At 51.5% G+C, this 13,805-nt stretch overlaps 1 protein-coding gene across 2 annotated transcripts in view; it reads right to left on the minus strand.

Moving 5' to 3' along the window:
• Positions 1-13,805, minus strand: part of MED27 (mediator complex subunit 27) — a 205,634-nt gene that overhangs the window by 12,881 nt on the left and 178,948 nt on the right. For both annotated transcript variants that reach the window (XM_007194467.2, XM_007194466.3), the window contains one exon: positions 10,640-10,681. In XM_007194467.2, the coding sequence (XP_007194529.1) occupies positions 10,640-10,681 (42 nt within the window). The remainder of the gene's footprint in view (positions 1-10,639; positions 10,682-13,805) is intronic.

Here is a 13,805-nt window from a genome sequence, read left to right on the forward strand (position 1 = left end):
CCCGTGTCCCCTGCATTAGCAGGCAGATTCTCAACCACTGCGAGTTTCCTCTTTTAAAAAGCAAGAATGTGTTGTATTTCTTGGTGGCCCAGGGACTGTCCTCGGGGATTCCTGAGTCCACTAAGGTTGTAGGCATCGTCCTGACACTGTGCGGGCTTCCAGGCTGGAGGGGAGAGCTTGCAGTGCAGCAGAAGTGAGGCGTACAGACTCTGGAGGCGGGCTGCCGGGCACTACCCACCAGCTTCTGGAAGGCTGTCTAGGCTGGGGGCCAGGACCTGTGCTGTTAAAAAGCACCCCCGGGGGATTCTGATGTCAACAGTGTTGGGGAACCACAGGTGAACGGGCCGCTGCAGGTCTCTGCCCACTTCCCACCACCAGGGGGCAGGACTGCAGCCACGCAGCGCGGGGTGGGAGCTGAGCCTGGACACTGGCTCCAGCAGCTAGGTGGCGCTCTTCCCAATGCAACGGACTAACGGCACTGAGTACATTATCTTACCTGCCAGCACGCAGCCCACGAAGCCCAAGCCTTCCCCGGCTGAGCTAGGAGAGCTGGGGCCTCTGCCTATTAAAAGTATGTCCCGCAAGATTAATAAATAGGAAAAGTTAAGTACAAGTGTTTAGAAGCTGCTTATTTAAAAGAGAAGTCTGGTAGAGACCCAGATCTGGCTCTCCTCCAGTCAATACCTGCTTCCACATACTATGAAGAGGAGCTTCTCTCTGGCCTGTATTAATGTGAACAAAAGGCAGCGAGGTGGGAAAGAAGACCCGGAGCTGTCGGGAGGCCGGGGTTCAGTCCTGGGTTCATCACTAATTATCTGGGTGACCTTGGCCGCATCACTCCCCCCGCTGGCCCTTGGTAAAAGGGCACGAGGCTGCGATCATTGGGCGCCTCAAGGTCTAGGTTTTCAGTGGACGCCACTGCAGGGCCTGACTGCACGCCCCGAGGGTACCTCAGCGCCGAGCTCCACCCTCAGGCCAACCAGTGTCAAGTGAAAGCCCTTTGCTCTTTTAAAAAGGACATGCTGATCCCAGCAGGGGGCAGGGGCACCAGGTTCCTGCCCCCCTCCACCTGTTGCCCTGATGTGATGTCACGCGGTCCTCAATTTCTGGGCCAGTTACCAAGAGCTCAGAACCAGGGAGACGATCAGCACAGCGCTATTCTCGGGAACCTCTTCCCATCTCGATGGGTTTCAAAGAGACTCTGGAGCACAAACTAACAGGCAGCAAAGCCAAACGTCTGTTACTTAGTCGTACACACGCTGGTCCTGCAACTCAAAGAAATAAAAATAAACTTTCATCTGCTGGATATGCTTTAACGCTATACAAGGAGATTAATCCAAGAGTTTGGGTCTCTACTCCGGGTTTTGCCAAAGACAGACCCACCCTTAACGAGAGGGACACTAGGAATCTCTCCAAAGGAGAAAATTCTTTGTGAGTCTGGGAGTCAAAGATGTGAACCTAGTGTGTTAAATGTTTAAAGAGACGGCAACCCTGCCAGCCAATGCTGCTCCAAGGATGAGCACTGGTTTTATGAAGAATATTTAAAACAGTCCCCAAAGTGCTCATTTCATAAAAAGAGGAACCATGATTATTTCAAAATTGGAGGCTATGAAGCCAGTCCTCAAAGTGCTGGGGGCAATGGGGGAGCAGCGCAGAGACTGGCTTCTAAAACTGGGAAAGAAGTCCAGGAGAGCGGAAGCATGGGGGTTTAGCTTTTATTATGCAGCTGGAGTCTCTAATCTGTACCCTGGATTTGTGTGCCACGGGTTCGGCGGGCTGAGAGGCCCAAGGAGGAAGCATCACGGTCCAGGGGGACTAGGGATTTACTTAGGCAGGATCGATACTTCCTTCTCTGCTGAGGAAGGAGTCATCTGCATGGGCTCTGAAGGGCCTGTGACTGCCCACCGGAGCCTGGCAGGGCTGCTCGGGATGAGACCAGGGGCAGGGCTGTCGGGGCTGGAACTGGGGAGGGGAAGACAGACACCGCTGCTGCATCCTGCTTCGAACCCCTTGTCACGGCTCTGAGACCAAGCGCTATCTGAGAAGGACGGTATCTTGCCTGTCAAGTACAGAACATGGCCTGTGGCACAGAACAGGGCCTCCATAAAGGAGTTTTTTGTTTGGCGTGAGGGGTTCCAACCCGACCCTCTTCAAAGTCCCAGCCAAGATGCCACTGATGCCCCAAAGGGAAGCCCCTCAGCTCCCAGGACCCTTGAGAGCAGACTGGGCGGATCCTCCAGAGGCAGACGTGCCTCTCCCAGCACCCCGCAGCCACACCTGCAGGATCCTTCCCAACAGCGCGGCACAGCGTATGCGGTCCTCGATGGCCTGGGACCTGGGTCCCAGCCTTGTCTCCCTCGAGCCCCACATCACACACCAGCGATACCGGCTGCTTTAGCAATCCCTCCTCCCAGACCTGCTTCCCTGACTCTGCTCAGCCCTCAAGCCTGGAATGCCCCGCCCCTGGCTAAGTCCTTCTCTCCCCTGGAGATCTAGGCCAGGGGCCTCCCCTCCCACCCTGGGCTCTCCTGTACCCCCAGCAGCACCCCGTGGACCCTCCGGTCCTGCGCTTGCCCGACCTGTGACCAGAACACCCGCCTCGCCCCAGGCTGTGCTCTGCACTGGCTCCACTCACCCGGTAGGACCCCAAGTGAAGGAGAGATGAAGTAGGCAAGATGCTATTGATTTATTTTTGGCCGGTGGGGTTAGGGGAGCAGAATAAAAGGGAGAGTTCAGGGGTGGGAAAAGCTGAGGCCATGGGGCAGCGTGGGGAGGAGGGCCTGGATGACCAGGGAAACCTTAGGGTGGACCTGAGGGAGCTCTCCAGGGTCCTGACCAAATTTAAGCTTCTGCCAAAGGCCTTGTGCCGGGCCGAGAGGAGCCACTCACAAAAGGTCCTTCACGTTTCCCAGGATTAAGGAATTAAGGCTCTTTGTTTAGGTGAACAAAAAAAAGTTCAATGCTTTCCAGATGGTAAAATGCCAGATTCTGCTGCTGGCTGCCAGGAAAGTCCAAGCCCAAAGATACCTGAATTGTTCTGTACCCACTCGGTGTGATGTTATTTTCTGCAGGAACAGCCTTGCAGTTAGAGAAACACATCCAAAGACGTCTGGGCTCCCAAGAAAATACAGACAATACCACCTACTTCCCCATCAAAACTGAGGCAACTGCAGGAAACAGAACAGGTACCGTGGAGCGGGAGCGAGCCCTGCCCGGGAGACGGCTCTGCTGCTGTGGTGCTGGGTGCCTCTGCCCAGCCCCTGCTGGGTGGGGCCAGGTCAGGGTGGAACACATCGATCTCACGTGCCTTCTGTGGGTCACCAGAAGTGCCACTGGCCCTCTCAGGACACGAGGGACTGTTCCAGGTCCTGGGACCGTGACTGTACGTCAGCGTGTCAGGGCTGCCCCACAGGGCACTGCTGGGGGTGGCTGTTAATTTGGGGTGCCAATTCCATGAGGCAGGTCCTCTTATGATCTCTGTTTACAGATGAGGGAACTGAGGCAAGTGAGGCCACACCGAGAGCAGCGGTCAGCGGGGGTCTGAACATGGGACAGCCCAGCTCCCAGCCACTGCCAGACCGCTCACTGGGGGGAACGTGACAGGAGGCCGGCCAGGACGGGGGAAGGGAGGGGGCTGGGTCGCACGGCGGGGCAGAAGTCATGCTGCCAGGAAGGTGCCCTCAGCGGCGGGCGGCCTGTGGGGTGGTGGGAGGGACCCGGGAGGGCAGGAGGCCGGGCTTCCCAGAAGCAGCTGCTGGGTTCTGACCCGGGCACACGAGTCTCGGGCAACCCCTCGGGAAGAATGAAGGCGAGTGCTCTGGGCCTCCCTGATGGCAGAGAACCGCAGACCGCTTCCAGCGGCGGGCGTGTGGGTGTTCCGGCTCCACTCTCACCGCCAAACTGGGTCGTGAGGCTCTCGGTCATCACCACCCTCGGCAGCGGCAGAGGGAGCCCTGCAGAGGGAAGGTGCTGGGGTATCATAAGGGGAAAACAAATGATCCAATCTACCCCGGGTTTCGGAGCTTGTGAACATTCAAACACGGCCCTTAGGAGACAAGGCGGTGATAAAGGCTCTTCAGCTGCAGCGTGAGCGGAGTGATCCCACCCCCCCACCCCCCGCCCTTCTCAGCCCCCAGGGACCTGGGCTAACCCTTCACAACGTCCCCTCCCCTCTTCCTTCTGCTGACCCAGCCCGGTCAGTATGGTCCGGCTCTCAGCTCAGGAAGGGGCTGCTCTCCGGGATAACCCTGGAGCTGTCCGTCGCCTCTCCTGTCCCGAAGCTTGTCGACAGCCCAATGCTTGGCTCCTGCAGGGTTGCCACCCGTGCACCCCCTTCCCCGCCACTCACTGAGACCACGGACGGGAACCTCTCTTCCTTCATGAAGCTGCCCCCCGGCCCTGCCACCGGTCAAAGTTGCTCCTTCGGCTTTCTGATTGGGGCTGCCAAGACACACGTGTGAGGCAGCGACAGAACACACAGAAACAGGACGCCAAGGCCACCATATTCGGTCCATCATACACAGGCTCTCCTCTTGGAGAAAGCTGGACAGCATTTGAGAGAAAAGGGGACCACGAGAGCAACGGGATCCAGAAAAAGCAAAGGGCCCTCCTACGACATGAGACCCCCTTTTGGAGGCTGAGGGGTCCCCTCTAGGCGCAGGGGCCTCTGCTGACGGCCTCACCTGGGCAGGGCACCCGCCCAGGGCAAGGACAGAGATGTGGCCCACTGCCTTCGGGCTCTCACCACAACCACAGCCTCTTCTGGGGCCTTATCTGTGCTGTTGGAAGAGGGGCTTCTGGAAGGAAATGGAAGTGAGCTGGGAGGAAGAAATTTGAGATGTTCTAGAGCATGAGATTGAGAAGAACTGAACGCCTGCTGACTGAGCCCCTCTGGTGACGCGCGACGCTACAGCAGGTACAGACACACAGCCACGTGGGGACAGCTCCCCTTCCTGGGGCTTGGAACGAGCAACAAGTTAGGTCTGCCACATACTATTTGGGTAGGCACTCAATTTATGCCAGGTACTCAATGTCTCCAACATTTCAGAGAATTGGTCCTTCTAGGGCTCACGCAATCTTGTCTATTGACAAGCGCCGGGTGGCCGCTTGATAAAGTCTGCCCCACAGAGGCCAGTGTTTGTATGGAAGCATGAACGAGGGAGTGAACAAATGAACGAATGAGCAAACGCAGGAATGAAGAAGCAGTGGCGGCCTGCTCAGAACATTACCCACCACCTGGCCACGGCTAAGCTCTGCACGGGACTGAAAGGGTTACTTTTCCCTCTGCTGCCTCTAGAATAATGACTGTGGACGAAGAACCGGACATCTGCGGCTACGACTTTTCTGCTTTGCCTCCAAGTGAAAGAGCTGCGACGCAGGTGCCAGTCCCTCCGACACTATCTCTCTCGTCCCCGCCTGCCCACCTGGGGCTGCACACACACTCCAGCTCTTTCTTTGGCCTCCCCGCCAAGATTTAACGCGGTAAGTAGCTGCAGAGTTGCTCTCGCTCTTCCGAAGTTACTGGATGAAAATGCCCACCGTTTTGAAGTTAGGAGGTTAAAGATCAAAACAGTGAGTGCCCCTGCAGAGTTTAAATGTCAGAAAAATATGAACACGCTTGAAACCTTTCCCGGCTCTTTGTGATTCTGCCCTTTCAGCCGGTCCCCCTTATTCCGAAGTTCCATTCTCTGAGTCTGCTCTGCGGGAGGCTTGCTGGCTATAAAAAGCTCCTTTGCCCTAGGACCGAGTGCAGAGAGCCTCCGGGACACCGTGGTAAATGATGGGCGCCTGTGGGCAGCCGCGGCTCCACGGCCAGCTGTCCCCAGCCCTCCACCGCCAGGGAAGGGGGCTAATGAGGAAGAGGGAAAGGGCTTGCTGAGAGCCCCCGTAACAGACAAAAGGCGGGTCGCATTTAGCTTCATGTGGTAGCATCTGCCACGGGACCTCGTGAGCTTGTCCTTAACCTGGGGAGCCAGGCACAGCCCGAGGAGAATTTGACAGGTGCGTGTTTCCATTCTCTCAGCGCCTGATGCTATTTTCCGATAAATAAAATAGGCGAGTGTAAGCTTGGCTTGGCTCTGCGAGGCAGTGTCCCCTCCCACCCCCGGCTTTGTCACCTTGAGGGAAAGACCTGGGAGGGCTTCCCGCCTTCCCATCAGGCCTCTCTCTGCGGTGGCCACCGCTGCTACTTGTGGGCAGGAAAACACACACAACACACAGTAACTGCAACCGCATAATGAGCGCCAAGGAAAGGAAGCGCTGGGGCCCTACCTACACCAGAGCAATGCAGGGAGACAGCTGCCCCAGCGCTGCTCACAGAGCCACGGTGGTAGCCAGTGTCCCCACCTCAGAGCTGGGGCTGGGGCACAGTTCCGGCGTCTACCCACACGGTTAGGACACTTGGGAACCGTTTCCTGCCCGAGAATGACCTCTTATCGGTGACCAAGGGTCCTCCTTGACCTCGTACTTCCCCAGTCACTTTTACTCCTGTTCCAGGTTGAGTCTTTCTGGATCAGGTTGACAACTGAGCCTCCCCCGGCCGGGTTACTTGGATGGGTGTAAGCAGGTTGATGACGGGCAGAAGGGGACGTTTACCACTGTGCTCTCAAGCAGTGTCTTTCTGGGAAATGCTACAAGCAACATCAATCAGGACACCTCAAATTTAAGCGGGTGGACCGGAAGAAAATAGAATTCGAAGCAAAAGCTGACACTAAAAAGCAGAGTCTGGAAATGTGGCCACCTCATCTTTTCTTTTGGCATTTTGAGTTTGAAATGTTAAACATCATCCTGTCAACTGGACCAGGCCTTCAGAATCTGCAAGGAACACGGCGGTCCCAGCTTTGCTTTCAGGGCACAGTCTGGCTGTAGAACAGGGAGGGCTGCCCTCTGACCCGCAACATGGCCTGAAACTAACACAATGAAATAAGCCCAGTGAGGTCACCCCCCATCGTGATTCCACGTTCCACATTCCTCATCCTCTTTACCAACATCTTCCGCAAGAACAAGATCCCAAGCCCCTTCGAGGCAACGATGATTAGTTGGAAAGCTTTCCTGATAAAGGATTAAACTGAATTCTGTACTACACTATTTTCCAATATAGTCCTTAATTTGACAGCAAATAGACAGTGTTTCAGCAGGGAAGAGCACGGACTCTGTAATCCACTAATTCTTACCTGCCCCTGAAAAAGGAAAAGAACCTCAACGTCATCTGCCTTTTGTTCTCACCAGAAAGCACTATCTACTGTCTCCAAATTATGGTTCTTTAATCTAGTACAGGTCAGTCTCAGAGGTCAAGTCCATTTAGTTAAAAAATAGGTGAGGGGAGGGATGATAAAGGAACCTCAGAAAGGGCTCTGCATAAATACGGATAACATGCCGTTCACCAGTTGAGATGAAATTCCCATCTCTACAAATTCATCCAATTTTACTGCTTCAAACATGTTACATTAACTACGAGGAGGGAATTGGCGGGTGCTCCTAAATCTCCCCAACTAACCAATATCAAATTTTAAACACTGCTGCACTGTGCGTTTGTAGTTTTAAACAAATATAAAGAGTGCTTGGCAGGTTATTTTTAGGGGTGGTAGAATAAAAATATAGCACTTTCTCTCCAAATCTATGCTTCACCAAATCTGTGTTTCACACATTTTACAACTTCCTAATAAACTTTCTGCTTGCATTCAAAAATACTTAATACTACACAGAACATTAAAAAATATCTTTGCCAAGGCAAGCCTGGGCAAGGCTCTCCCTCATAAAGGGTATCTGAATGGAAATTGGACATTGTTAAAATCCCAGGTTATGGGTCTGTGATGCTCGGGGCCCCTGAAGTCATTGCCCGCCTTTTGTGGAGCCAGAAAGTAACTCACTGAAATACCACAGAGGACACTAAGATAAACCAGGTTAAAAAAAACAAACAAACCAAAACTGTTTTAACGCTCTTCACTGGGAAAGCGAAACAAGATGCAGATACCGAGCAGTGTTCTTCCTCCTCAGAACGCTTTTCAGCCAGCTGCTGGGGGAAAATAAGAGCTGTCGGCAGGGACAAAGTTAGCAGCTAAGGCCGAGGTTTTATGCAAGCTGAACAGGTAAAGGCCTTGGGTATGGTCACCTAGATAAGAAGGCCAAGGTTAAAACGTCATTGCCTACACTAAAGCCCACACGTGACTACGCACTTTTTTTTTTTTGGGGGGGGGGGCTGCGTTGGGTCTTCATTGCCGCGCGTGGGCTTTCTCTAGTTGCGGCGAGCGGGGGCTACTCTTCGTTGCGGTGCGCGGGCTTCTCCTTGCGGTGGCTTCTCTTGCTGCGGAGCGCAGGCTTCAGTAGTTGTGGCATGTGGGCTCAGTAGTTGTGGCGTGCAAACTCTAGAGCGCAGCCTCAGTAGTTGTGGCACACGGGCTTAGTTGCTCCGCGGCATGTGGGATCTTCCCAGACCAGGGCTCGAACCCGTGTCCCCTGCACTGGCAGGCAGACTCCCAACTACTGCACCACGGGGGAAGCCCGTGACTATGTACTTCTTTCCCTTAGGCTCTGGCCCAGGGAGGGAGGCTGTTTTTTGCTTTCTGCATCTAGGTAGCTCAGCTGGGTGAAGGATTTGGACTGTCAGAAGAGCCAACACTATGAGTCTCTTTTTGAAATGATTTTTACATTTTGGATTAGTTTCAGATTTACAGAAAAGTTGCAAACATGGTACACATAGTTCCCACATACCCCTCACCCAGTTTCCCCACTGTTAACATCTTTCATTACCGGGTACGTTCATCAACAACTAAGAAACCAACGTTGGTTACTTATTATTGACTCAAGTCCACACTTCATTTGGATTTCACCAGTTTTTCCATTAATATGCTCTTTCTGGTTCAGAATCTAACCCAGGGTAGATTTAGTGCATTTAGTTGTGATAAGATCATGACATTTTCATGCTTACGTAGGCTCCCTAAGTGTGTGGTGTTACGCCTCAGACCGCTCCCCAACCCTGGACATCTGTCCTTTGCTTCCCCCTTTCACTGTAAAGGGGTCCAGGGAGCAACGTGAATTGAGGTACATTAGACACCAATAGAGGGCTGGCCCCTTATGCTCCTTTGATACGAAAGCCCAACGCTCACTGCTTAACGGGGATGGGGTTTCCTTTTGGGTGATGACAATGTTTCGGACCTGGATAGAGGGGGCGGCTGCACAACAACGTGAAAGTCTAAGAGCTACGGAATTGTTCACTTTAAAATGGTTACGTTACATGAATTTCACCTCAACTGAAAAAAACCCACCTTCCTATGCTAAGCTACCCGGCACACCCTGGACACAGTTTTTATTCAAGTGGGGATAACTCGGGCCCAGTTTTCAAAATCACATCCTTCCTCCACATTAATCCCTCCACTGGCTTCTCACTGAATTGACAGTAAAATCCAAATTCTGCACCGGGACCTAAAGGCACCTGCCGGCCCGGCCCTGCCTCGCGTGCCTTCCCCGCCGCCCTCTGCCTGCTCCCATCACACGGGTCCCAGCGGTGCTGGACCGTGCCAAGTCCCTCCTCCACACCAGCTTTCAGGGCTGCTGCTTCCACTGTCTGGGACCCTCTTCCCGTGGCCCTTCACATGGCTGGCTCCTTCTCCTGCTTCCCGTCTCAGTTTAAATTTTGCTGCATAAAGGCCTCCTGAGACCACCCCGATGTGAAGGAGGTCCCTCCTGTCCTCGACCACAGCCCCCGGTAATGACCTGGAGTTCTCTTATTGATTCTGCTTCCTTGTTTGTCTTGTTTCCCCTGTATTCCTAGCACCTAGCATAGTACCTGCCCGCGGCAAAGGGGCTCAATAAATAATTGTCGTTGAACGTGAGGAGGCAATGAGTGTATTTACAACCAACTCTATTATTTGCACTGCTGGATGGAAGCGGACACAGAGGACGGGGAGCACAGAAGAAAGTGGCCGGTGCCCTGCAGGGGACCTGGCCTGAGGGCCATGGGAGAAGCCTTCAGAAGCCCCAGGTATGGAGCTGGGCCAGGGAAGGGACCCTTCCACCACTGGGAGCTGGGAAATGGACTTACTCTGGTCACATTTCATTTTTTCTGACATTTCCCAGAAAGTATTTCTTGGGGAAGCCCAACACCTGAAAAAGATGCCACTGTAATACAGAGTGGGGGTGGGGTAGGGCCAGCCCGCATTCCTCAGCCCATCCTTAAGGCACCTGTGTAGATTACTGGGCTGTGAGAAACTGAATTTAAAAACTGGGGGTTGAGTCTGAAGCAACTCAAAAGCCTCTGATTTTTTTAAAAGGTATAATTTATATATAGTAAAATTTGCCCTTTGTAGGCATATAGATCGTTCCGTGAGTTTTGAAACATACAGTTGTGTAATCACCATAATTAAGACACAATATTTTCATCAACCAAACATGTTCCCTTATAGCTCTTTGGGGACAATCTCCTTCCCTCACTTCTAACCCCTGGCAACCACTGATACAATTTCTGTCCCTAATGTTTTCTTTTCCAGAACATCACATAAATGGAATCATACAGTGAGCAGCCTTTTGTGTCTGGCTCTTTTCACTTTTTAAAAAGCCTCTGATTTAAGACCAATGTTTACACCTCGAAGTATTCATATTTCCCTTAGTGCCTCTTGAGGAAGAAGCAAAAAGTACAACTTACCTTCTGGAATACTTGATAGTTGGATTTGGACCATATATCAAGCTGTGGGGGGAAGAGATAAAATATCAGCATCAATTTTAGAATTTTGGACTCCAAGAAATGATATTGTAACTACTGTTATTAAGCTTGAAAAAAAAATATTAAGCTTGAAAAAAAAACATGATTATAGAAAAATAGAATCTTGGGGTTGAAAGGATCCTAAATGTCGAGCCTGAATTTCTTCTTTATCAACCTGTGGTGATTTGAGAAGACGATAAGAAGAGATATAAGAAGTCAACCTGAGGCACTTGCTGCATCCACAGCCCCATGAGCTGAGCCCCTCGCTCACTTCTCTAACTTTGACCCCTGCCACGGTTCTCCTGCGTCACTCAACATGCCAAGGTCAGTCCTGCCTCAGGACCTTTGCACCTGCTGTGCTCTTCGCCTGGATTGCTTTTCCCACAAACCCTCCCATGGCTCCTCCTTCACTTCCTTTGGCTCCAGCATCACCTTGTCAGAGAGGCATCTCCCAGTTACTCTGTCTAAAATATTCCCATACCTGTTGTCTTGCTTCTCTTTATCCTTTCAAAAATTAAAAATCTTCATAGCTCTTAAAACTAACTGAAGCTTTTATTTCTTTTGTTTACATTGTCCTAGCACAGGACCTAGCATGTTACAGGCATGCGTGGAGGAAAACAGCCCCCCGCTGTTGAACACCTGTTCCACGCCAGGCACGCACTGGTCCTTCCACACGCACTCTCCCACTCACTCCCTAGAACAAGCCTGTGTGGCTGGTCCCATTAGCAACCTTCCCAGATGATGAGACAATGGTTCGTAGCCATTCAATTGCCCATGGTAATCTGGAGAAGCTTCTTACGGATGGTCTCGCTTGGTGGTGCTCAAACCTGGGTGGCATCAGAAGCCCCTGGGGGAATTTCTTTTGTTTTTTAATATACAGATTCCTTGGTCCCTCCCCTGGAATGTCGGAATTAGTAGGTCTGGAGTGGGCCCGAGAATATGTTCATTTGTTCGTTTGTTTTCGCAGCGCTCCGCAGGTTCACTGTGATGGCTGGCCTGGTCAGGAGCCCTGGACCCCTTGGTCAAGGAAACAGAGGTCTGAGATGAAATGTGGGCAGAGTTCAGAGTCCAGTCCTCCTCTGGCCACACTTGGTCCTACACAGGGTAATCCGCGGCGCAGCCTAACCAAAACCACTCTGGTTTGACAGGTTGTATGAGAAATCAAATCAGTGCCTTCTTACTGTTTCAAGAGGTTAGAACAAACGGCGTATGGCAAAAATAGAACTACCCCCAACACAGTGCAGGAGACAGTGCAAGGACAGTGCAGATTAAAAGAGGGGCCATCACTAGGTCCCAAGGGTGCTAACAAGTCAACGTTAATATACGAGTTCAAGAGTTGAGCAAACTGAAACCCCTGGTCAATGGGCCTCTTGAAACCTGCCTTTGGGGTTGGCCAGTGGTCAAGGTGGAAAGCCGAGACACGGCTACCTAAGCCTGTGTGCTGTGGGATGACTTTGAAGCGTCTGGGAGCATGACGACCCGTCAGATGGGAAGACGCCCCTAGGAAGACCGGAAGTGAAGCGCTGCACCCGACGTAGGACAGTTCGGGGTTCTGTTTCTGTTCTGAGGGCTTTCTGAAAACCGCCCTTGGCAATGAAAGGCTGGGCTGGGAACAGGCGTGCGTGCAGTTCTCCTGGCTTCTTCCTGTTCATAAGTGGAGGAATCTGGGGGCCCCCCTGGACTCGGCAGGGCTCCTGCTGCAGAGGGTAAGTTTAGCGGATCCAAGTCCAGGAACGATAGCGGAGGAACTGTGATTGAACATTTATTTGAACCTGTCTGCCTCCCCCCCCCAATCCCCACTGCTGAACCATCTCCTTCCTGGATTTCCACAAAAGCCCCCACTTGACTCCTCTCCTACTCTGGCTAAACTGCTCTCCAGAAGGATGGTGTCAATTTTTAGTCACTGCCCCCCAACTTAGGCCAATTGATGGAGTAAGAATTTTAAAAATCTTAAGGCATTAGATATTTATTTTGACAGGTTAGCAATTTGCAGGGGAAAAAGTGACATGTTACCTCCAGATAACTCGGAAGGAAACCTCAAAAGAAACATATGAAATTAATGCCCTACATTATCAATTCTGTTGAAGAAAACTGTTGGGCAGCTGGTCATATTTGGGAGGATAAGTCAGGTTTATATCATGATCTTAGTGCCGCGGTTTAGCCCAAGGCTTAACAAATGTAGCATTTAAAGACTATTCAGACATTGCGGAAGGAATAAGAACAACTTTTTGTATCTTTTAGTTTTACCAAATCACTGCCAAGATGACAGGGAGATGCCAAAGATTCTAAATCTAAATTATTGGAGAAGTCACATCAATATCTGAACTAATATAGTTCTCTTTCCATTTTCAGCCCACAGCTGTTTCTTCTGAAGTTCTCTGCTGTTTATCCTTCCTGCCTGTTCACATCATACACAGGCTGACATAGAAACACAGGGCCATGGAAAAAGAGAAAAGGACGAATCTGCATATAGAGTGAAAAGTTCGTTTTAATTTAAAAGAAAAAATTACCTACATATAAGAAAACCTTCAGTATGTGCAAAATGCTTTAAATAAAAAAATCATCCAGAGAGAAATACGCACAGGTTTAATGAAGAGATGGACTCTCTAGCCTGATTGTGTCTTCTCAAAACACACAGCGCTCTTCCAAGCAAGGGTGTTGCTCTTTCTGAAGGCGGTTGAAATATATTATTCAGGACCCTAGGGACCAGTTCTGACCACCTGGGATAGAAGGACGCTAGACAATACGCCCTGCTTCCCAGGCGCACAGGGGTGAGAAAGGGATCGGATGACAGTGGCTTCCCCTTTTGCTGTGAAGGCACAGCAGGCAGTCTGTACTTGATTTTCTGCTAGATTTATGCCAAAGAAAGCCATTTAAGCAGGCGTTCTAGAGTTAGTGCCCTGCCTCTCCTCAGGGCCAGGAAGATTTCAGAAATTCATTTCAGCGAGCCGGGACTGATGCAAGTGAATATTTATTAGCTTCAGCTTATTTGCTGCAAAGGAGGGCACGGCTACCAATTTTTTGCTGGCTGCAATATTCAAAAAGGAGCATTCTGGAAGCTACAAACTTTCAGCCCCATGAACGAGAAATTATGCTGAACTATAGTGTC

The sequence above is a fragment of the Balaenoptera acutorostrata genome, chromosome 6, assembly GCF_949987535.1.
Source record: "Balaenoptera acutorostrata chromosome 6, mBalAcu1.1, whole genome shotgun sequence".
Taxonomy (NCBI): Eukaryota; Metazoa; Chordata; class Mammalia; order Artiodactyla; family Balaenopteridae; genus Balaenoptera; species Balaenoptera acutorostrata.